General features: G+C 47.3%; 1 protein-coding gene across 1 annotated transcript in view; it reads right to left on the bottom strand.

The window, feature by feature from the left end:
- Positions 1 to 6,334: 6,334 nt before the first annotated feature.
- Positions 6,335 to 26,110, bottom strand: part of LOC140122662 (cytochrome P450 2C25-like) — a 31,898-nt gene continuing 12,122 nt past the window's right edge. The window contains exons 6-10 of the mRNA XM_072143765.1: positions 18,127 to 18,303; positions 16,163 to 16,304; positions 10,664 to 10,845; positions 7,587 to 7,728; positions 6,335 to 6,806 (exon numbers count right to left, since the gene is read on the bottom strand). Coding sequence (XP_071999866.1) covers positions 6,628 to 6,806; positions 7,587 to 7,728; positions 10,664 to 10,845; positions 16,163 to 16,304; positions 18,127 to 18,303 — 822 coding nt within the window. The 3' untranslated portion in view covers positions 6,335 to 6,627. The remainder of the gene's footprint in view (positions 6,807 to 7,586; positions 7,729 to 10,663; positions 10,846 to 16,162; positions 16,305 to 18,126; positions 18,304 to 26,110) is intronic.

Genomic DNA, 26,110 nt, shown 5'->3' with positions numbered 1-26,110 from the left:
AAAACCTAAAAATTCAAATCACCCCCCTTTCCCTAGAACTGATATTAATATTAATAAACAGTAAAAATCATAAACACATTAGGTATCGCCGCGTCCGAAAATGTCCGATCTATCAAAATATAATTACGGTTTTTCACTGCGTTTAACCTCGTAATGGAAAATAGCGTCCAAAGTCAAAAATGACATTTTTTTGCCATTTTGGAAAATATAAAAAAATTAATAAAAAGTGATCAAAAGGTTGCACAGTCCTAAAAATGATAGCAATGAAAACGACATCAAAAGTCGCAAAAAATGACACCACCCACAGCTCCGTACACCAAAGTATGAAAAAGTTATTGCCGCCAGAAGTTGGCAAAATCAAAAAAAAAATTTTGTACAGGAGGTTTTAATTTTTTTAAATGTATGAAAACATTATAAAACTTATACAAATTTGGTATCCACGTGATCGTACCGACCCAAAGAATAAATTAGACATGTCATTTGTGGCACACAGTGAAAGCTGTAAAATCCAAGCCCACATGAAAGTGTTGCAAATGTGTTTTTTCACCATTTTAACTGCATTTGTAATTTTTTTCCCGCTTCCCAGTACGCGCCATGGAATATTGAATACCGTCACTGCAAAGTGCAATTTGTTACGCAGAAAATAAGCCATAACACAGCTCTTTATGTGGAAAAATAAAAAAGTTATAGATTTTTGAAGGTGGGGAGTGAAAAATGGAAGTGAAAAAACTAAAAAAGGCCAAGTCGTGAAGGGGTTAAGTGCGCAGTGCGCTGCGTACAGTTCTTTCATGCTTACCCTGCCGCCAGCGTGGCGTCGGTCTCTGCGCTCTTCCTCCTGGGCTGGCTGTGTGATCCCGCGAGATCCAGTGCTGGGTCACAGGTCTCGCGGGATCACACACTGTCTGCAGGAGAAGAAGGCGCGCGCAAGAGAACGAGAAGAAGACCGGAGCAGCCTTTTCCTTTTTGTAAATATATTTTGTGGCTGGGGCCAGAAGAGTGTGCCTTGTCGTAGCAACAGGCCTCAAACCCTGTTTGTGAAAGGTCACTGCGGGGGGCAGGAGGCTTGTTCGGTTTTGGGGTGTGTTGGGGCCCAGACACTTTTGCTGTATGGGGCCCCGAATTTCCTGATGGCTGCCCTGAGTATACAGCCTGCCCCCAGTAGTATACAGCACTGCCCCCGGTAGTATACAGCACTGCCCCCGGTAGTATACAGCCTGCCCCCAGTAGTATACAGCACAGCCCCCAGTAGTATACAGCACTGCCCCCAGTAGTATACAGCCTGCCCCCAGTAGTATACAGCACAGCCCCCAGTAGTATACAGCACAGCCCCCAGTAGTATACAGCCTAGCCCCCAGTAGTATACAGCACAGCCCCCAGTAGTATACAGCACTGCCCCCAGTAGTATACAGCACAGCCCCCAGTAGTATACAGCACAGCCCCCAGTAGTATACAGCACTGCCCCCAGTAGTATACAGCACAGCCCCCAGTAGTATACAGCACTGCCCCCAGTAGTATACAGCACTGCCCCCAGTAGTATACAGCACAGCCCCCAGTAGTATACAGCACAGCCCCCAGTAGTATACAGCCTAGCCCCCAGTAGTATACAGCACAGCCCCCAGTAGTATACAGCACTGCCCCCAGTAGTATACAGCACAGCCCCCAGTAGTATACAGCCTGCCCCCAGTAGTATACAGCACAGCCCCCAGTAGTATACAGCACTGCCACCAGTAGTATACAGCACTGCCCCCAGTAGTATACAGCACTGCCCCCAGTAGTATACAGCCTGCCCCCAGTAGTATACAGCACTGCCCCCAGTAGTATACAGCACTGCCCCCAGTAGTATACAGCACTTCCCCCAGTAGTATACAGCACTGCCCCCAGTAGTATACAGCACAGCCCCCAGTAGTATACAGCCTGCCCCCAGTAGTATACAGCACAGCCCCCAGTAGTATACAGCACTGCCCCCAGTAGTATACAGCACTGCCCCCAGTAGTATACAGCACAGCCCCCAGTAGTATACAGCCTAGCCCCCAGTAGTATACAGCACAGCCCCCAGTAGTATACAGCACTGCCCCCAGTAGTATACAGCACAGCCCCCAGTAGTATACAGCCTGCCCCCAGTAGTATACAGCACAGCCCCCAGTAGTATACAGCACTGCCCCCAGTAGTATACAGCACTGCCCCCAGTAGTATACAGCACAGCCCCCAGTAGTATACAGCCTAGCCCCCAGTAGTATACAGCACAGCCCCCAGTAGTATACAGCACTGCCCCCAGTAGTATACAGCACAGCCCCCAGTAGTATACAGCCTAGCCCCCAGTAGTATACAGCACAGCCCCCTGTAGTATACAGCACTGCCCCCAGTAGTATACAGCACAGCCCCCAGTAGTATACAGCACAGCCCAGCCCAGCATTAAAAAAAAAAAAAACTTATATACTCACCCTCCGGTGGCCCCGATGTCTGCGCGGCTCGTCTTCAGTCTTTCGCGCCGTCTTCTTTCTTCTGCTGGGCGCCTCCATTGATCTTCCCCGGCAGGCGCCTAGTATGACGCGCCGCTGCTGACGTCATACTAGGCGCCGCCCCGGGGAAAAACATGGCGGCGCCCAGCAGAAGAAAGAAGACGGCGCGAAAGACTGAAGACGAGCCGCGCAGACATCGGGGCCACCGGAGGGTGAGTATGCACCCCGATGTCTTTTTGAGGCTGCCGGCAGCGCGCCCTGTGAAAACCCCCGCGATCGGTGCTAGCAATATGCAGCAAAGACTTACCGGCTATGGAGAGGGCTCAGCCCGTGAGCCCTCTCCATGCACCGGGACCCAACCGCCGCCATGAATACACGGCGGGCGGTCAATTACCGGCGTATAAGACGACCCCAGACAAGACAGAAGATTTTTCTGTCTTCAAAAGTCGTCTTATACGCCGGAATATACGGTAATTGGTTTTACAGGACATTTTATTTTTAATTTGAAATGTTTCTCCTGTATTGTTGGACTTGAAGGTTTAACCGTTTTTTATGGTGTTGCAGCGGAGGCATCTTGGTTTATTACATTTAGTGACACCGCTGGGGCTGTTGGTTTTATTCTTCTTATGCTGCCTCAGGCGCTGGTCACAGCAGGGACAGCAGAGAGCTTCAAGAAGGGTCTAGATGCCTTTTTACACCTAAATAACATTGATGGTTATGTTATATAGAATTGTTTCCCCTAAATCCCTTCCTCATCCAATCCCTTCCCTTCCTTGGTTGAACTTGATGGACAAGTGTCTTTTTTCAACCGTATAAACTATGCTGCCTGAGGGTGCTGGGTGCCAGAATGTTTTTAATTGTGGCTCCTCTCCTATAAGTGATTTTGGGACGGTTAGGAAGGTAATCTTTTAGATGGATATCCTTCTTGAGGATTGACCAGTGTTTTTGTAAGGTCTCTCTAATAGTATTGTATTTACAGTTGTACCTAGTAATAAAATTAACCTCGCTTGTAATGCTTGGCTCTTTCTTGATCTTGGGTAGAACACATTCTTTTTGGCTCAGAGGTTTTGCCCTGTTATATGCAGATCTTAGGATGCTGTCTGGGTAGCCCTTTCCATGGAACCTGTCTCTTAATATTTTCGCTTGTTCGTTATAGTCAGTTACATCCGTACAATTTTTCCTTATCCTCTTGTATTGAGAGAAGGGAATGTTCTTGATCCACTTTTTATGATGGGCACTGGAGTAGTTTAAATAATTATTAGAATTTACTGTTTTGAAGTGCGTTTTCGTACTGAATTGATCATTTGTTTGATAGATTTCGAGATCCAAGAAACACATTTCAATCACACCAATTGACCATATACCTAATACAGTCTCAAATACATTTCCAACCTTGTGCCGACGTGAAGTGTATTGGATCTATAAGCTAGATACTCTGGCACCACAGGGTCTAAATGAGATCCAAGAAACCATCTTGTAAAAAAAAAAAAAAAAAAAAGAGATTTTTCCGGTTCCATATACTATACACTTCAACACCTTAAACCATCAGGGATTCCTCACCAGAAAATACAGCTTGTTTTCCCATCCTCGATAATCCTCGATAAGTTTCTCAAATGTACCTGAAACAAATTTGTCCCTTCTCGGCTCCCATATTCTCTCGGCTCCCGTATTCTGAGATCGTGCATAGCACGACCACTAGATGTCCTCGTAGTACACAATCATCTCCAAGCTGAGACCTCAGAGACACCGTAGTTGTAGTTTTACGAACAGCGCCATTAGTGTAGTTTCCATCAGCTCCAGTATAAAAACATAAGAACATCTCCCTCATCAAGATTTTACATTGTTTTTATTGTATATTTCATGATTATGCTTTGTAAATGCCTAAATTGCTTATATCTATTGGATTTGTCATAATATATCAATTCTTCTTGCCTTATAAAGTTTTTATGTTTCAAAAAAACAAAAAAAAACAGGGAAAACAAGGCTTTTAGACCTCTATATATTCTAAGACTGTATATACAACCACATGAATCTGATGAAGCGCTCAGCACGAGCACGAAACGCGTCATTCCTTTCATTGTTTTAATTCTTATATATTTTATTGCCATAATTGGCTTAAATAAAAGAAACTTTTTGAGCAAGCCAGTGCCGATTCCTTTACAAACGTTCCAAATAGGAGAGCAACGCACCCTTCCTGGATGCTATCCGTTTATTCTTCAGGTCCTCTTTAAAGGGGTTATCCGGAGGCTGAAAAACATGGCTGCTTTCTTCCAAAAACAGCGCCTCACCTGACCATGGGTAGTGTGTGGTATTGCAACTAAGCTCCATTCATTTCTATACAGCTGAGCTGCAATACCAGCACTAACCATGGTCAGGTGTGGCGCTGTTTTTGGAAGAAAGCAGCCATGTTTTTCAGCCTCCGGAGAACCCCTTTAAGTACTTTCCTGACCCCATTTTATGCAGGACAATTGCCATGTTACTACCCCCATTATGCAACCCTCTACTATTCACTACCCACATTCAGGTTCAGGTCAAGTTTGGATATTGAAGATGAAATTTTTTTTCAAACTTCGGCAGAACTTGTCGACTGCGAAGATCAAGGGGTTTACTATAGATATCTGAGCGGCAGTGACAAGCCATGGCTGCTTGAAGTCAGCATGAAGTCCTGGATCCCATCATTTGTGAGTTACTCAATGCCACTTACGCGCGGGTCTGATCAGTATTGTAGTCACTGGGGAACTGTGCTTCTTTTTTTCCTCTTATTTTTGCTGTTTTTTTGACACTTTTTATGTGCATTTTTGTGATTACGCCGTATTAGCTGCATGGACAGTGCAGCCGGTATTCTAAGGACAGAGCTACCTACCTCCTGCTCTGAGGGTAGCTCCTTAGGGGTGCAGCATATCACACAGACCCAGCTCATCAAAAAGTGTTTAGTTGATGATGAGACCTGTGGACAGAATTACTCAACTGAGAACTTGTTAAGGACCCATGAGCCCTGATTATTGATGCTGTTGGTCACTTTGATACACTTCCACGAATATAGAGACACAGGAGGTCATTTACTAAGGGCCCGATTCGTGTTTTCCCGACGTGTTACCCGAATATTTCCGATTTGCGCCGATTTTTCCTGAATTGCCCCGGGTTTTTGGCGCACGAGATCGGATTGTGTCGCATCGACGCTGGCATGCACATAACGGAAATCAGGGGGCGTGGCTGAACGAAAACCTGCCGGATTCGGAAAAACCGCCGCATTAAAAAAAAAAAAAGTGTTGCGGGACACGCGCTTACCTTCACTTGGTCCGGCTTTGTGAACTCCAGTGCATTCAGTGCAGCAGCGACACCTGGTGGACGTCGGAGGAACTGCCTTAGTGAATCGCCGGAAGACCCGAATCCACCGCAGAGAACGCGACGCTGGATCGCGAATGGACCGGGTAAGTAAATCTGCCCCACATTCTCTTAGTATCCGCCATGATTTGGATGGTACAGTACTCTAATATTCCTACTAGAATTACAAATTACTCTTGAAACCTTCCCACGCTCATCCAGTCAACCTGATAGTTGAACTTCATGAACCCGGAGAATTGTTTCACCTCATTGAATTTTCTTGGCTCGTTGGTAGGGGACAAGCGGACCGGTAATATTTGCAATAACTAGAACAACTTTACTATCAGCAGACTCAACTCTCTCTCCTCCAGGCTGACTAGGCCTCACATGGGGCTGGGTCATATAAGTTTGAGTCAAACTTTGACTCCAACTCCCTTCCAGAAAGGTCCTAGAAGACTGTACCACTGCAGCTCACAGGTAACAATGGTATGACCCAAGTAAAATGTACAATGCAGCTTTATTACAAATAATTGCAATATTACATGTATGTAAAACATATAAAATTATAGTGATGTTTATACAAAATAACCAATACGCACAAAAATAGTGTAAAACCGCATCGTTTCCCCAAAACAGAGAACATTGGTCGCTTTATTCCTTCTCTTCTTCGTAAATTTTACTTTACTCAATTTTATTCAATAACATCTTAATCCCATCTTTACAAAGTTTTCTCACTTCTAAACGTAAATATACGTCTCTAAATGTGAGAATTTATCTCAGTTCTTTTTTTACATTCTTTTTAGTTTAAAACCCATGACAAAAAATAACTGCTATGACCCCCGGTCTATCTGCGGGGCACGGCACACATTTCATAAGGTTTAGGGGAATTTGTGAATCCTCTGTCTGGGGTCAGGTCCAGTTCAGCTCCAGGGGTTGGGCGGAATGTGAAGTTTTGCAGCAGTGACGTAAAGAAGAGAAATATCTCCATTCTGGCCAAGGTCTCGCCAGCACAACTTCTTTTCCCTGTAAAAAATGCAAATAAATAGATGAGTGAATGTTTTTGTGAAAGAGTTGTGCTTTATGCTGAGGCCAGGTTGTCGTGGTGCGCGTACAAAACCTTTTAATTTAGATGATTTCTGTGTGAGGAAAAATGGCAGAAAAAAATATCATTTGTTAGAATGAAAAGGATGGAGGAGAATACGGGTTATAGATGATACAACATGAATCACATCAGCCCCAAAAATAACCATACTCATAAAAACTAATAAATTGCAGTATAATAAATATAAGGCGCACAAAAAATCCTAAGATTTTCTCAGAAATCAAAGGTGCGCCTTATAGTCCAGTGCGCCTTATATATGAACCGTACTTACAGACAGCAGCTGCCTTGTACTGTGCACAAGTCTGCCACCTGCTGGTCATTCATCCTTATAATCAGGTGCGCCTTATAGTCCAGTGCGCCTTATATATGAACCGTACTTACAGACAACAGCTGCCTTGAACTGTGCACAGGTCTGCCACCTGCTGGTCATTCATCCTTATAATCAGGTGCACCTTATATGAACCTAGACGTTTTAGCTGGCATTTTTTGATGGTGCGCCTTATACTCCGGTGCGCCTTATAGTCCGAAAAATACGGTAATAATATATTTATAATAATAGTAATAAATCTATTAATAATACATGTATTAATGTAATGAATGATGATGGTGATAATACTACTAAAAAAATAGTAATATAAACAATCATAAATAACAAAATGAATGTTATAAGTAGTAATTATATGATATATAATAATAATTACCAATAGAGAACGGTATAAAGGCCTCATTCTTCTTGAAGTTTCCTTCTGAGTCCAGAAAATGTTCTGGATAAAACTCATCGGGTTTCTGAAAGTATTTTTCATCCCGGAGAGCTGAATGGAGCAGAGCCATCACAGTTGTTCCCTGAAAAACAAAGTTATACAACATACATAAAGGAAATGTGATACCAGTCAATGGGGCACATTTACTTACCCGGTCCATTCGCGTTCCAGCGGCGGCTTCTCTGACAAGCGTTCGGGTCTTCCGGCGATTCATGAAGGTCCTGCGCCCGATGTCTACCAGGTGTCGCTGCTGCGCCGAAGTCCGCCGAGGTGCCCCGGAGTTCATCGTCTTCATCGTGGTGCATGTGAGTATGGTCCGTGCGAGCAATTTTTTTTTTTAAATGCGGCGGTTTTTCCGAATCCCTCGGGTTATCGTTCGGCCATGCCCCCTGATTTCCGTCGCATGCATGCCAGCGCCGATGCGCCACAATCCGATCGCGTGCGGCAAAATCCCGGGGCAATTCAGGGAAAATCGGCGCAAATCGGAAATATTCGGGGAACACGTCGGGAAAACGCGTATCGGGCCCTTAGTAAATGACCCCCAATATATAGGATCCTTTGATAGGGTACTGCTTCTTCACGCTGTTAAGTAAAAGGGCTTATTCAGATGTATCTGGATCTGAATGTGGTTGCAAAAAAAGCAATTATGCTCAGTTAATTTTGTGTTTTTTGTGTTGCGAAATGCAAAAAAAAACTACCCAACATTTACGCCAGTGAAAAACAACTTCTTCGCTTAATCGGTATCTCTTAGCATCTCTCTACTCCCTCTTTGTTGAACCTTTAAACTTCCCAAACTGCCTCTCAGGTCATCCATAAAGTTTCACGATTCACTACGATTGTGCGCCCGATATCCTGCATGTGTTTCTTCCCCGCTCAGGTCCCCGGAGTTCACCTTCTTCTTCCTGGTGCATGTAAGTGCATTGTCTTGTGACACAATTTGAAAGTTACATCCCGCACTCAGACCGAATCAGTCGTCTGACAGCACGCCCCCCGATTTCTGTCGCATGGAAGCCAGCGCAGCCACGACACAATCCGATCGCGTGTGACACAATCCCAGCGCAGACACTTATTATATACCTGTCCAACCCGTGTAATCCCCAAAAACGGCAAAGAGTCCGAAAAAAGTGCGATCCACGACCGTTAGTAAATGAGCTCCAATGGGGCAGATTTACTTACACGGTCCATTCGCGATCCAGCGGCGCGTTCTCTGCGCTGGATTCGGGTCCGGTCGGGATTCATCAAGGTAGTTCCTCCGCCGTCCACCAGGTGGCGCTGCTGCGCTGAAGAGCATCTGATCGCGCTGGAATTCACCGGCCTATTCCTAGTGAAGGTAAGCGCGTCCCAAGCGACACATTTCTTTTTTAAATGCGGCGGTTTTTCCGAATCCGTCGGGTTTTTGCTCGGCCACGCCCCCGATCTCCGTCACGTGCATGCCGGCGCCTATGCGCCACAATCCGATCGCGTGCGCCACAATCCCGGGGCAATACAGGGGAAAACGGCGCAAATCGGAAATATTCGGGTAACACGTCGGGAAAACGCGAATCGGGCCCTTAGTAAATGACCCCCAATGTGTGTTTGGCTGACGAGATGCCGGCACAATTTTAAGTTACTCTGCTGTTAACTTGGAAATTGTAAGTAGACTACAATAAAGAATAAGGAATGTTTTACACTTCAGGCTACGCTATGTTCCTTTTAGGATTTTCTTCTAGAAATTGTTGGTGTACACACATGTGGATGATAGAAAGGAGCAAAGCACATAGCGAAGGAATCTGAATGGTGACCTTTTTTTCAGAAAATTTGATCCCAGGTGTCAACAAAAGAACCTCAATCAGAATCCTTTATATGCCTCTGTTTTTACAAATTGAATCGTTGAGCCACAACTTGTGAGGTTTTGCCTCTAACTCTTTATTGCGGGATAAGTATTAAAAAATGGATTCAGAGCTCCATTGCAAGGAAGAAGAATATTGCAGGTGCACATACGGTTTATGTGAATTGTGTATGAAAGTGTCCCCCAATATATATATAAAAAAATGTGTTTTTCAAAAAAAATTAAAAAACTTTTGTAAAGGTTTGGGCCACCACCCATTTGTTGGATGCGGACAGTGACCTATTTTTTAAGGGTCAGGAAGTGAAAACTCTTCTTCTTTGCCTATTAAGGCTGCTTTGTAGGCGTGTGGAGACTTTTAGCCATTGATTAAAAACTATAAAACTATAAACTATAAAAAAAATATGCAAATAAGTTTTCCAGGATAGGAAAAGGAAAACCATGCCCCCATAACATTAAGCATGACTTTCAGGAAGCCTAATGAGATGATGAGGGATTTAAATCAAACCAGTATTTCTATTGCAGAAGGATATTGGTTTGGTTTTTAACCGAAACCAGTTCCCTACACTGTACTGAAGAGATAAAACCACATGGAAACAGCCCGGTCTACAGTTTGGAATTTGATCCTTCTGGAATAGATAGACTGGATTGGATTTACTCACACATCATGTCATTAGGTTTTATGAAAGTCATGCTTGCTGGTAAAAGAGGCGTGGCTTTCCATTCACATCCTGGAAAACTCATTTGCATATCTTCCTAAAACTTTTAAAACATTTTAAGAATATTATGGTTTATGTACTTTTTTAGGGAATCTAAGACGTGTGCTTTAAAAAAAATACCCCAGTAATTTCAATAAATTTCTTAAATAAAGTCTCATTTATAGCAGCATTTCCAATGCATGCAGAAATTGGGAAGAGCACCTTGCAGCAGTTGCTACTAGCGCAAAATAAAGTCTTCGGGTGGAACCTGATCTCAAAGATCAGAGAGGTCCATCTCTTACACACCTTAGGTGTTAATGGTGAGAAAACTCCACGGGTCCCAGATGAAGAACCTTTGCTCTTCCCTTCATTTCAACCATTAAAGGCACCAGAAGATTTACAGGAGATTGGAGGAGGAAAGGTGCGTCTAATAGTCCGAACAATACAGTAATATATTCATATTCTTGAATGGTCCAGTTAAATAAATGACCTACCCGTGGAATGAAATAGCCTTTAAAAGTGACATCCTGAGCTGTTGCGTGTAGACCAACTGGGGCCAGATCTGCGAACCTCTGAATTTCATGGATGACGGCGTCTGTGTACGGCATTTGTTTGCGGTGCTCTACCTGAGGTTGTGCCGATCCCATCACTTGTTCAATTTCATTTTGCAGTTTTTCTGTTAAAACAGAGACATATATATTTTTTTACATATGGATGGATCTCAACTAAAGGAGATGAGCAGCTTTTCTAAACAACATAGTTGATAATTCTCTGCCATGAAGGATGATCTTGTTTGCATCTATGTCCAGTCCCCTTCTGGTGGATGTGTGTGTTGTGGATTTGCTAGCATGTTTTGATATGGTAATGAATGTGGTTTCATGAAAATTAGGAGTGTGTAAATAAGCCCATTAAGACCACTAAACCACCAGCATGGATTTATGCAGATTCCACCTAGAGGAGAGGCAGTTATACCATCACCATAGAGGAATCCTCTACACCCATAGGAGAGGCAGCTCTAACACAGCCATAGATGGGGGCAACCACTACACCTAAAGGAGAAGTTGTGCTATCATTACCATAGACTATAACCATCCTCTACACCTAGAGGAGAGGGGGCTCTACCAACGCCATAGACAGGGAGCATCCTCTACACCTAGAGAGACGGTTCTACCATCACCATAGACAGGGGACATCCTCTACACCTAGAGAGAGACGGTTCAACCATCACCATAGACAGGGGACATCCTCTACACCTAGAGGAGAGGAGGTTCTACCATCACCACAGACAGGGGGCATCCTCTACACCTAGAGGAGAGGAGGTTCTACCATCACCACAGACAGGGGGCATCCTCTACACCTAGAGAAGAGGTGGTTCTACCATCACCATAGACAGGGGGCATCCTCTACACCTAAGGGAGAGGTGGTTCTACCATCACCATAGACAGGGGACATCCACTACACCTAGATGAGAGGAGATTCTACCATAACCATAGACAGGGGGCATCCTCTACACCTAGAGGAGAGGAGATTCTACCATCACCATAGACAGGGGGCATCCTCTACACCTAGAGGAGAGGAGGTACTACCATCACCACAGACAGGGGGCATCCTCTACACCTAGAGGAGAGGAGGTTCTACCATCACCACAGACAGGGGGCATCCTCTACACCTAGAGGAGAGGAGGTTCTACCATCACCATAGACAGGGGACATCCTCTACACCTAAGGGAGAGGTGGTTCTACCATCACCATAGACAGGGGGCATCCTCTACACCTAGAGTAGAGGAGATTCTACCATCACCATAGACAGGGGGCATCCTCTACACCTAGAGGATAGGAGATTCTACCATCACCATAGACAGGGGGCATCCTCTACACCTAGAGGAGAGGAGATTCTACCATCACCATAGACTGGGGACATCCTCTACACCTAGAGGAGAGGAGGTTCTACCATCACCACAGACAGGGGGCTTCCTCTACACCTAGAGGAGAGGAGGTTCTACCATCACCATAGACTGGGGACATCCTCTACACCTAGAGGAGAGGAGGTTCTACCATCACCACAGACAGGGGGCATCCTCTACACCTAGAGGAGAGGAGGTTCTACCATCACCACAGACAGGGGGCATCCTCTACACCTAGAGGAGAGGCGATTCTACCATCACCATAGACAGGAGGCATCCTCTACACCTAGAGGAGAGGCGGTTCTACCATCACCATAGACAGGAGGCATACTCTACACCTAGAGGAGAGGAGGCTCTACCATCACCATAGACAGGGGGCATCGTCTACACCTAAGGGAGAGGTGGTTCTACCATTACCATAGACAGGGGGCATCCTCTACACCTAGAGTAGAGGAGATTCTACCATCACCATAGACAGGGGGCATCCTCTACACCTAGAGGAGAGGATATTCTACCATCACCATAGACAGGGGACATCCTCTACACCTAAAGGAGAGGAGATTCTACCATCACCATAGACAGGGGACATCCTCTACACCTAGAGGGAGGCAGTTCTACCATCACCATAGAATGGGGGCATCCACTACACCTAGAGGAGAGGAGGTTCTACCATCACCATAGACAGGTGGCATCCTCTACACCTAGAGGAGAGGCGGTTCTACCATCACCATAGACAAGAGACATCCTCTACACCTAGAGGAGAGGAGATTCTAAAATCACCATAGACAGGGGGCATCCTCTACACCTAGAGGAGAGGAGATTCTACCATCACCATAGACAGGGGGCATCCTCTACACCTAGAGGAGAGGAGATTCTACCATCACCATAGACAGGGGGCATCCTCTACACCTAGAGGAGAGGGGGCTCTACCATCACCATAGACAGGGGGCATCCACTACACCTAGAGGAGAGGAGGTTCTACCATCACCATAGACAGGTGGCATCCTCTACACCTAGAGTAGAGGAGATTCTACCATCACCATAGACAGGGGGCATCCTCTACACCTAGAGGAGAGGAGATTCTACCATCACCATAGACTGGGGACATCCTCTACACCTAGAGGAGAGGAGATTCTACCATCACCATAGACAGGGGGCATCCTCTACACCTAGAGGAGAGGAGGTACTACCATCACCACAGACAGGGGGCATCCTCTACACCTAGAGGAGAGGAGGTTCTACCATCACCACAGACAGGGGGCATCCTCTACACCTAGAGGAGAGGAGGTTCTACCATCACCATAGACAGGGGACATCCTCTACACCTAAGGGAGAGGTGGTTCTACCATCACCATAGACAGGGGGCATCCTCTACACCTAGAGTAGAGGAGATTCTACCATCACCATAGACAGGGGGCATCCTCTACACCTAGAGGATAGGAGATTCTACCATCACCATAGACAGGGGGCATCCTCTACACCTAGAGGAGAGGAGATTCTACCATCACCATAGACTGGGGACATCCTCTACACCTAGAGGAGAGGAGGTTCTACCATCACCACAGACAGGGGGCTTCCTCTACACCTAGAGGAGAGGAGGTTCTACCATCACCATAGACTGGGGACATCCTCTACACCTAGAGGAGAGGAGGTTCTACCATCACCACAGACAGGGGGCATCCTCTACACCTAGAGGAGAGGAGGTTCTACCATCACCACAGACAGGGGGCATCCTCTACACCTAGAGGAGAGGCGATTCTACCATCACCATAGACAGGAGGCATCCTCTACACCTAGAGGAGAGGCGGTTCTACCATCACCATAGACAGGAGGCATCCTCTACACCTAGAGGAGAGGAGGCTCTACCATCACCATAGACAGGGGGCATCGTCTACACCTAAGGGAGAGGTGGTTCTACCATTACCATAGACAGGGGGCATCCTCTACACCTAGAGTAGAGGAGATTCTACCATCACCATAGACAGGGGGCATCCTCTACACCTAGAGGAGAGGATATTCTACCATCACCATAGACAGGGGACATCCTCTACACCTAAAGGAGAGGAGATTCTACCATCACCATAGACAGGGGACATCCTCTACACCTAGAGGGAGGCAGTTCTACCATCACCATAGAATGGGGGCATCCACTACACCTAGAGGAGAGGAGGTTCTACCATCACCATAGACAGGTGGCATCCTCTACACCTAGAGGAGAGGCGGTTCTACCATCACCATAGACAAGAGACATCCTCTACACCTAGAGGAGAGGAGATTCTAAAATCACCATAGACAGGGGGCATCCTCTACACCTAGAGGAGAGGAGATTCTACCATCACCATAGACAGGGGGCATCCTCTACACCTAGAGGAGAGGAGATTCTACCATCACCATAGACAGGGGGCATCCTCTACACCTAGAGGAGAGGGGGCTCTACCATCACCATAGACAGGGGGCATCCACTACACCTAGAGGAGAGGAGGTTCTACCATCACCATAGACAGGTGGCATCCTCTACACCTAGAGTAGAGGAGATTCTACCATCACCATAGACAGGGGGCATCCTCTACACCTAGAGGAGAGGAGATTCTACCATCACCATAGACAGGGGGCATCCTCTACACCTAGAGGAGAGGAGATTCTACCATCACCATAGACAGGGGACATCCTCTACACCTAGAGGAGAGGAGATTCTACCATCACCATAGACAAGGGACATCCTCTACACCTAGAGGGAGGCAGTTCTACCATCACCATAGACAGGGGGCATCCACTACACCTTGAGGAGAGGAGGTTCTACCATCACCATAGACAGGTGACATCCACTACACCTAGAGGAGAGGGGGTTCTACCATCACCATAGAATGGGGGCATCCTCTACACCTAGAGGAGAGGAGGTTCTACCATCACCATAGACAGGGGGCATCCACTACACCTAGAGGAGAGGAGGTTCTATCATCACCATAGACAGGGGGCATCCTCTACACCTAGAGTAGAGGTGGTTCTACCATCACCATAGACAGGGGGCATCCACTACACCTAGAGGAGAGGAGGTTCTATCATCACCATAGACAGGGGGCATCCTCTACACCTAGAGTAGAGGTGGTTCTACCATCACTATAGACAGGGGGCATCCTCTACACCTAGAGGAGAGAAGGTTCTATCATCACCATAGACAGGGGGCATCCTCTACACCTAGAGGAGAAGAGGTTCTATCATGACCATAGACAGGGGGCATCCTCTACACCTAGAGGAGAGAAGGTTCTATCATCACCATAGACAGGGGGCATCCTCTACACCTAGAGGAGAAGAGGTTCTATCATGACCATAGACAGGGGACATCCTCTACACCTAGAAGAGAGGTGGTTCTACCATCACCAGAGACAGGAGACATCCTCTTCACCTAGAGGAGAAGAGGTTCTATCATGACCATAGACAGAGGGCTTCCTCTACACCTAGAGGAGATGAGGTTCTACCCACATCATAGACAGGGGACATCCTCCAAGCATAAAGGAGATGTGATTCTATCAACATCATGTGACCAGGAAATATCTGGTCATTTCACCTGATGTCATGAAGAATCTGAGAATACTAGAGACTTGTGGTGGAGAAGTCCTTAGATGGTGGGGTTTCTTCCTCAACAATAGGAAAGTTTCCTTTACAGTTTACAACAGAGATCCAAACAAGCTGAATGAAATAGGGTTGACCTAGACTGAGATGTGAAGGTCAAGAAAATGACCTTAAAAAGGATCTTCCACTTCCTCCACCAAATCTATCCCCAATGTTCTCTAGAAATCAGTGCATTTAGTTTCAGCCTCAAATATTGGTCTCTCATCTAACAAATAGTATGATCGAAACCAGGATCACCTATATTACAGCAGAGAGCCTAGTTAGAATATTTTATGCTAAAACATATGTGCAAATGCAAAGAGCTCCAGTTGGTTGAGTTGGTGGAAGGTCCTCCCTAAACCCTTAGCAGTCTAATATCCAGGTTGTGCTACCCAGAATATTTGTGAATTATCACCAGTAGTGCTTAAGGAGCGTTTGTCCTCCCCATATGATAAATTATTCTATTAATAATATTTCTTACTTTGAATTTCTGGATATTTCATCATCAGCAGAATAGCCCATCGCAACGTAGTTGACGTGGTCTCCATTCCAGCCCCAAACAAATCTGAAACCAGATTAGTCAGATTCTCGTTGTGGTAAAATTTGGTGGATTCTAGTTTGCCCTAGAAAAATAAACAAAAAAATGGGAAATCTGGAATTTCTTATTGAACCAGCCGCATCTCTCAAACCAGACCTCGGTCCGCTCATCTCTAGTCACCGTCTCTCAGGCTGGGGAGGACAGAAATGCTAAATTTAGGTTTGAATAATTAGCAAACGATAGAGGCAGAAAGGGGTCCTGTGACATAGACAAGATCCCCTGAGGCTCATTTGCATAAGCCTTTTTCTATTAGAAGCAAAATGACAAATGGCTCCTGTTTCAGTAGGCAAACGGCTGCATCCATGTGGAAGATTTCCTGTGTCTATGATACAGTGAAGGTGGTCAAAATACAATACACAATAAGAAAGTCAAATAACCGTCTACTACCACACCATTACCCAGCAAAGTGTGGTACAAAGAGTAAATACCGTATATACTTGAGTATAAGCCGACCCGAGTATAAGCCGAGACCCCTAATTTTACCATCAAAAACTGGGAAAACCTATTGACTCGAGTATAAGCCGAGGTAGGGAAATGCATTGGTCACAGACACCCCCAGTATGTAGCCAGCCTGCCCCCAGTAGTATACAGCCTGCCCAGCCTGCCCCCAGTAGTATACAGCACTGCCCCCAGTAGTATACCGCACTGCCCCCAGTAGTATACAGCACTGCCCCCAGTAGTATACAGCACTGCCCCCAGTAGTATACAGCACTGCCCCCAGTAGTTTACAGCACGGCCCCCAGTAGTATACAACACTGCCCCCAGTAGTATACAGCACTGCCCCCAGTAGTATACAGCACAGCCCCCAGTAGTATACAGCACTGCCCCCAGTAGTATACAGCACAGCCCCCAGTAGTATACAGCACTGCCCCCAGTAGTATACAGCACAGCCCCCAGTAGTATACAGCACTGCCCAGTCTGCCCCCAGTAGTATACAGCACTGCCCCCAGTAGTTTACAGCACGGCCCCCAGTAGTATACAACACTGCCCCCAGTAGTATACAGCACTGCCCCCAGTAGTATACAGCACAGCCCCCAGTAGTATACAGCACTGCCCCCAGTAGTATACAGCACTGCCCCCAGTAGTATACAGCACTGCCCCCAGTAGTATACAACACTGCCCCCAGTAGTATACAGCACAGCCCCCAGTAGTATACGGCACTGCCCAGTCTGCCCCCAGTAGTATACAGCACTGCCCAGTCTGCCCCCAGTAGTATACAGCTTGCCCAGCGTTAAAAAAAACCAAAAAACTTATATACTCACCCTCCGGTGGCCCCGGCGTGCAGCGCTGCTCCCCCGATGTCCGCGCGGGTCCTCTTCTGGCTTCCGCGGACGTCTTCTTGCTTCTCTAACTTCGTGCCGGGTGCCGCCATTGCTCTCCCGCGGACGGCGCCTAGTATGACGCTCCGCTGGTGACGCCATACTAGGCGCACAAAGTTAGAGAAGCAAGAAGAGGCGCGTGGAAGCCAGAAGAGGACCCGCGCGGACATCGGGGGAGCAGCGCTGCACGTCGGGGCCACCGGAGGGTGAGTATAAAAGTTTATTATTTTTTAAATATTTTTTAAGTATATATATTAAGTATTGACTTGTGTATAAGCCGAGGGGACTTTTTTCAGCACATTTTTTGTGCTGAAAAACTCGGCTTATACACGAGTATATACGGTAAGTAACATAAAGGACCAGGGTTATATAGCCACTGGGCCCGACATGCGTTTTTTCCGTTGGCTTCCACAAGGGGGTGTCAATTCTAAAGGTGTTCATGACATGAAGTTTTGAAATACATGGGGCTGGTTTAGTTAGGAAGCTCTTTAAACACTGAATTTTACCAACCGGTGACGTTCCTCCTACCTCTTGTTGCTTGGCTAGAAAGGCATCGATGAGGTTCCTCTGGTCATTGATGTCCAGCTGTTTCTTCTGCTCTGTAAATGTCGCTCTAATAAATTCATGAAACTTTTTAATGTTTTCAAAAATTTTCTTGTGAGCTCCCGGCAGCAATTTTCCCAAAAATGGATAACAATCGTACAACTACATCATATGAGAAAGAAAAAGTGTATTATAGAGTGAAACTAGATAGAAATATGTATATGATTAGAGATGAGCGAACACTAAAATGCTCGGGTACTCGTTATTCGAGACGAACTTTTCCCGATGCTCGAGTGCTCGTCTCGAATAACGAGCCCCATTGAAGTCAATGGGAGACTCGAGCATTTTTCAAGGGGACCAAGGCTCTGCACAGGGAAGCTTGGCCAAACACCTGGGAACCTCAGAAAAGGATGGAAACACCACGGAAATGGACAGGAAACAGCAGGGGCAGCATGCATGGATGCCTCTGAGGCTGCATAATCGCACCATTATGCCAAAATTATGGGCAACAGCATGGCCATGACAGAGTGACAGAATGAAGCTAGATAGCATCTAAAACATCCAATAATTGACCCTGACACTATAGGGGACGGCATGCAGAGGCAGCGGCAGCAGGCTAGAGAGTGTCATGGCGACATACCCTAAATGGACTCAGGCTTCAAACCAATGGGTGGCAGAGAGGAACCAAAGGAGGTGAGCAAGAAGCGCTCAAATAATATCGGTACATGATAAAAGTTTGCCAGTATATTTTGTGGATTACACAGCAGGGTGGCGACAAAGTTAACATGGAAGCCATGAAAACAACCCAAAATTCTGCCTGACACAGCTCGTTTGATAAGGGGACCATGTATGGAGGCAGTGAACTAGTAGTAGATTAAAGGTGCTGCAGTTAAAACTATGTTAGTTGGATCTTGGCATGGAGCTGGCGCTCCGCTGCCAGGCGAGCTTTCGCCAATCCAAGCCCCTGTCTATAGGCTACTCCCCAAACAGCACTTCTAAGAACCTTTTGTATAAGATCAAGTGTAGTAGCGTTCTTATAAGTTTAGGATATGGCGGGTGAGGGGAATGTAAACAGATGCGCAAGAAGCGCTGAAATAATATCCCTAAATGGTAAAAGTTTGCAAGTATATTTTGGGGATTACACAGCAGGGTGGCGACAAAGTTAACAACTTTGATGTGGAATGCCCTGTAATAGCTCTTGGGCGGTGTGCCTTTTATCGCCTAGGCTCAGCAGTTTCAGCACCGCCTGCTGTCGCTTAGCGACGGCACTGCTGCTGTGCCTAGAGCTACCGACTGATGGCGCCATGCCCACGGATGGTAATTCGGAGGAGGAGGAGGTGGAGGAGGGGTGGGAGGAGGTATAGTAGGCCTTTGAGACCTGGACCGAGGTAGGCCCCGCAATTCTCTGCGTCGGCAGTATATGACCAGCCCCAGGGTCAGACTCGGTCCCAGCCTGCACCAAGTTAAGTGTAGTAGCGTTCTTATAAGTTTGGGATATGGCGGGTGAGGGGAATGTAAACAGATGCGCAAGAAGCGCATGATGCGCATGGAGCTGGCGTTCCGCTGCCAGGCGAGCTTTCGCCAATCCAAGCCCCTGTCTCTAGGCTACTCCCCAAACAGCACTTCTAAGAACCTTTTGTATAAGATCAAGTGTAGTAGCGTTCTTATAAGTTTAGGATATGCCGGGTGAGGGGAATGTAAACAGATGCGCAAGAAGCGCTGAAATAATATCCCTAAATGGTAAAAGTTTGCCAGTATATTTTGTGGATAACACAGCAGGGTGGCGACAAAGTTAACAACTTTGATGTGGAATCCATGAAAACAACCCAAATTTCTGCCTGACACACCTCGTTTGATAAAGGGACGATGTATGGAGGCAGCTATATGGACGACTTTTGGAGGTAGCAATGGAGACAACGTGTGGAGGCTGCTATGGAGACAATTTAATTTGGATAGTGCCTGTATGTGGCAGTCCCAAACATTTTTCAAACCAGAGGAGCAGGTAGGTGGCCCTCCAGTAAAATGGGATAGATTGAGTGCCTGTATGTGGCAGTCCCAAAAATGTTTCAAACCAGAGGAGCAGGTAGGTGGCCCTCCAGTAAAATGGAATAGATTGAGTGCCTGTATGTGGCAGTCCCAAAAATTGTTCAAACCAGAGGAGCAGGTAGGTGGCCCTGCAGTAAAATGGAATAGATTGAGTGCCTGTATGTGGCAGTCCCAAAAATTGTTCAAACCAGAGGAGCAGGTAGGTGGCCCTGCAGTAAAATGGAATAGATTGAGTGCCTGTATGTGGCAGTCCCAAAAATGTTTCAAACCAGAGGAGCAGGTAGGTGGCCCTCCAGTAAAATGGAATAGATTGAGTGCCTGTATGTGGCAGTCCCAAAAATTGTTCAAACCAGAGGAGCAGGTAGGTGGCCCTGCAGTAAAATGGAATAGATTGAGTGCCTGTATGTGGCAGTCCCAAAAATTTTTTAAAACAGAGGACCGGGTAGGTGGCCCTCCAGAAAAATGGAATAGATTGAGTGCCTGTATGTGGCACTCACAAAAATTGTTTCAAACAGAGGACCGGGTAGGTGGCCCTCCAGAAAAATTAAATGCATGAAGTACTATAGCAAGAGCCAGTGAGCCCTGTCAAAAAATAGCCATTTTCCTCTGCTTTACTGTACAAAGAGGAGGAGAAGGAGGAAAATGAGGAGGAGGAGGAGGAGTGGATCAATTATTCAGGTTGAGCTTCCTTCACCTGGTGGAGATTGGAAATTCTGAGAAATCCAGCCTTTATTCATTTTAATAAGCGTCAGCCTGTCAGCGCTGTCAGTCGACAGGCGTGTACGCTTATCGGTGATGATGCCACCAGCTGCACTGAAAACCCGCTCGGACAAGACGCTAGCGGCAGGGCAGGCAAGAACCTCCAAGGCGTACAGCGCCAGTTCGTGCCACATGTCCAGCTTTGAAACCCAGTAGTTGTAGGGAGCTGTGTGATCATTTAGGACGATGGTATGGTCAGCTACGTACTCCCTCACCATCTTTCTGTAAAGATCAGCCCTACTCTGCCGAGACTGGGGACAGGTGACAGTGTCTTGCTGGGGTGACATAAAGCTGGCAAAAGCCTTGAAAAGCGTACCCTTGCCAGTGCTGGACAAGCTGCCTGCTCGCCTACTCTCCCTCGCTACTTGTCCCGCAGAACTACGCACTCTGCCGCTAGCGCTGTCAGAAGGGAAATACTGTTTCAGCTTGTGCACCAGGGCCTGCTGGTATTCATGCATTCTCACACTCCTTTCCTCTCCAGGGATGAGAGTGGGAAGATTTTGCTTGTACCGTGGGTCCAGGAGAGTGAACACCCAGTAATCGGTGCTGGAATAAATTCTTTGAACGCGAGGGTCACGGGATAGGCAGCCTAGCATGAAATCTGCCATATGCGCCAGAGTACCAACGCGTAAGAATTCACTCCCCTCACTGGCCTGACTGTCCATTTCCTCCTCCTCCAACTCCTCCAACTCCTCTTCTTCTGCCCATACACGCTGAACAGTGAAGGACTCAACAATGGTCCCCTCTTGTGTCTCGCCAACATTCTCCTCCTCTTCCTCCTCATCCTCCTCCACCTCCACCTCCTCCGATATGCGCTGAGAAACAGACCTCAGGGTGCTTTGGCTATCAACAAGGGAATATTCTTCCCCCGTCTCTTGTGACGAGCGCAAAGCTTCCGACTTCATGCTGACCAGAGAGTTTTTCAACAGGCCAAGCAGCGGGATGGTGAGGCTGATGATGGCGGCATCGCCACTGACCATCTGTGTTGACTCCTCAAAGTTACTCAGCACCTGACAGATATCAGACATCCACGTCCACTCCTCATTGTAGACTTGAGGAAGCTGACTGACCTGACTACCAGTTCTGGTGGAAGTTGACATCTGGCAGTCTACAATCGCTCTGCGCTGCTGGTAAACTCTGGATAACATGGTCAGTGTTGAATTCCACCTCGTGGGCACGTCGCACAACAGTCGGTGAGCGGGCAGTTGGAGGCGGCGCTGCGCTGCCCTGAGAGTGGCAGCATCTGGGCTGGACTTCCTGAAATGCGCACAGATGCGGCGCACCTTCGTGAGCAAATCAGACAGATTGGGGTATGTCTTGAGGAAACGCTGCACTATCAGATTTAACACATGGGCCAGGCATGGCACATGTGTCAGTCTGCCGAGTTGCAGAGCCGCCACCAGGTTACGGCCGTTGTCACACACAACCATTCCCGGCTTGAGGTTCAGCGGTGCCAGCCACAGATCAGTCTGCGCCGTGATGCCCTGTAATAGCTCTTGGGCGGTGTGCCTTTTGTCGCCTAGGCTCAGCAGTTTGAGCACCGCCTGCTGTCGCTTAGCGACGGCACTGCTGCTGTGCCTAGAGCTACCGACTGATGGCGCCGTGCCCACGGATGGTAGTTCGGAGGAGGAGGTGGAGGAGGGGTGGGAGGAGGAGGAGGCATAGTAGGCCTGAAACACCTGGACCGAGGTAGGCCCCGCAATCCTCGGCGTCGGCAGTATATGAGCAGCCCCAGGGTCAGACTCGGTCCCAGCCTCCACCAAGTTAACCCAATGTGCCGTCAGCGATATATAGTGGCCCTGCCCGGCAGCACTCGTCCACGTGTCCGTGGTCAGGTGGACCTTGTCAGAAACGGCGTTGGTCAGGGCACGGATGATGTTGTCTGACACGTGCTGGTGCAGGGCTGGGACGGCACATCGGGAAAAGTAGTGGCGGCTGGGGACCGAATACCGAGGGGCGGCCGCCGCCATGAGGTTGCGAAAGGCCTCGGTCTCTACTAGCCTATAGGGCAGCATCTCCAGGCTAAGCAATCTGGAGATGTGCACATTAAGGGCTTGGGCGTGCGGGTGGGTTGCACTATATTTGCGTTTCCGCTCCAGCGTCTGGGGTATGGAGAGCTGAACGCTGGTGGATGCTGTGGAGGATCGTGGAGGCGACGATGGGGTTTTTGTGCCAGGGTCCTGGGCAGGGGGCTGACTAGCAGCTGACACAGGGGAAGGAGCAGTGGTGTGCACGGCCGGAGGTGAACGGGCTTGTTGCCACTGAGTGGGGTGCTTAGCATTCATATGCCTGCGCATACTGGTGGTAGTTAAGCTAGTAGTGGTGGAACCCCTGCTGAGCCTGGTTTGGCAAATGTTGCACACCACAGTCCGTCGGTCATCCGGTGTTTCCTTAAAGAACCTCCACACTTCTGAAGATCTAGCCCTCGCCGCAAGAGCCCTCACCACGGGAGCTTCACTAGTTGACAGTGGCGCTGATGCACCAGCTCTGGCCCTGCCTCTCCGTCTGGCCCCACCACTGCCTCTTCCAACCTGTTCAGGTCGAGGACTCTCCTCCGTCTCAGAAGCACTGTGTTCACCCGGCCTCTCAACCCAGCTTGGGTCTGTCACCTCATCATCCTCCGATCCCTCAGTCTGCTCCCCCCTCGGACTTCCTGCCCTGACAACAACTTCCCCACTGTCTGACAACCGTGTCTCCTCATCGTCGGACACCTCTTTACACACTTCCACTACGTCAAGAAGGTCATCATCACCCACAGACTGTGACTGGTGGAAAACCTGGGCATCGGAAAATTGCTCAGCAGCAACCGGACAAGTGGTTTGTGACTGTGGGAAGGGTCCAGAAAACAGTTCCTCAGAGTATGCCGGTTCAAATGCCAAATTTTCCTGGGAGGGGGCAGACTGGGGGGGAGGAGGCTGAGGTGCAGGAGCTGGAGGAGTGGGGATTTCGGTGACATGGGTGGACTGCGTGGAAGACTGACTGGTGGTGGACAAATTGCTCGAAGCATTGTCAGCAATCCACGACATCACCTGTTCGCACTGTTCTGGCCTCAACAGTGCTCTACCACGAGTCCCAGTAACTTCAGACATGAACCTAGGGAGTGTAGCTCTGCGGCGTTCCCCTGCTCCCTCATCAGCAGGTGGTGTCTCACCCCGCCCAGGACCACGGCCTCTGACCCCTGCAGTAGTTGGACGCCCACGTCCCCGCCCTCGTCCTCTACCCCTAGCCCTCGGGTTAAACATTTTTAAAATGAGAGTTATAACTTTTTTTTTTTTTTACTTCTTTTTGTTTTTTTTGGTGTTTTTTTTTTTTTTTTGTGTTTTTTGTTTTTTTTTGAGTTTTTAAAACCAAACAATCCTATCCTATTGCTATGGCTATTTTCTAGCCAAGTATCAAAGGAAGCACACTACTATGCCAGATGAGATGACACTGAGTTATTGCCTAATAGAAATCCAACCCCTACTGAATTTTGCCACTTCGGCCTTTGCTATGGATATGTGCGCCACTAAGCGCAGAACACAGCGGTCGCAAGTCTCACTACAAATTGCTCAGAATTGGCAAGTACATGCACTGCAGAAACTACAGCCACCAGCAGATCAACCAGAAATCAAATATATAGAACGCTACTGTAGGCTTCAAGAAGCTGTTTGTATTCTCCTATGGCTATTTTCTAGCCAAGTATCAAAGGAAGCACACTACTATGCCAGATGAGATGACACTGAGTTATTGCCTAATAGAAATCCAACCCCTACTGAATTTTGCCACTTCGGCCTTTGCTATGGATATGTGCGCCACTAAGCGCAGAACACAGCGGTCGCAAGTCTCACTACAAATTGCTCAGAATTGGCAAGTACATGCACTGCAGAAACTACAGCCACCAGCAGATCAACCAGAAATCAAATATATAGAACGCTACTGTAGGCTTCAAGAAGCTGTTTGTATTCTCCTATGGCTATTTTCTAGCCAAGTATCAAAGGAAGCACACTACTATGCCAGATGAGATGACACTGAGTTATTGCCTAATAGAAATCCAACCCCTACTGAATTTTGCCACTTCGGCCTTTGCTATGGATATGTGCGCCACTAAGCGCAGAACACAGCGGTCGCAAGTCTCACTACAAATTGCTCAGAATTGGCAAGTACATGCACTGCAGAAACTACAGCCACCAGCAGATCAACCAGAAATCAAATATATAGAACGCTACTGTAGGCTTCAAGAAGCTGTTTGTATTCTCCTATGGCTATTTTCTAGCCAAGTATCAAAGGAAGCACACTACTATGCCAGATGAGATGACACTGAGTTATTGCCTAATAGAAATCCAACCCCTACTGAATTTTGCCACTTCGGCCTTTGCTATGGATATGTGCGCCACTAAGCGCAGAACACAGCGGTCGCAAGTCTCACTACAAATTGCTCAGAATTGGCAAGTACATGCACTGCAGAAACTACAGCCACCAGCAGATCAACCAGAAATCAAATATATAGAACGCTACTGTAGGCTTCAAGAAGCTGTTTGTATTCTCCTATGGCTATTTTCTAGCCAAGTATCAAAGGAAGCACACTACTATGCCAGATGAGATGACACTGAGTTATTGCCTAATAGAAATCCAACCCCTACTGAATTTTGCCACTTCGGCCTTTGCTATGGATATGTGCGCCACTAAGCGCAGAACACAGCGGTCGCAAGTCTCACTACAAATTGCTCAGAATTGGCAAGTACATGCACTGCAGAAACTACAGCCACCAGCAGATCAACCAGAAATCAAATATATAGAACGCTACTGTAGGCTTCAAGAAGCTGTTTGTATTCTCCTATGGCTATTTTCTAGCCAAGTATCAAAGGAAGCACACTACTATGCCAGATGAGATGACACTGAGTTATTGCCTAATAGAAATCCAACCCCTACTGAATTTTGCCACTTCGGCCTTTGCTATGGATATGTGCGCCACTAAGCGCAGAACACAGCGGTCGCAAGTCTCACTACAAATTGCTCAGAATTGGCAAGTACATGCACTGCAGAAACTACAGCCACCAGCAGATCAACCAGAAATCAAATATATAGAACGCTACTGTAGGCTTCAAGAAGCTGTTTGTATTCTCCTATGGCTATTTTCTAGCCAAGTATCAAAGGAAGCACACTACTATGCCAGATGAGATGACAC

The sequence above is a fragment of the Engystomops pustulosus genome, chromosome 3 (assembly GCF_040894005.1).
Source record: "Engystomops pustulosus chromosome 3, aEngPut4.maternal, whole genome shotgun sequence".
Lineage (NCBI taxonomy): Eukaryota > Metazoa > Chordata > Amphibia > Anura > Leptodactylidae > Engystomops > Engystomops pustulosus.
Note: the sequence above shows the minus strand (reverse complement) of the source record. Positions and strands in the feature narration are given on the sequence as shown.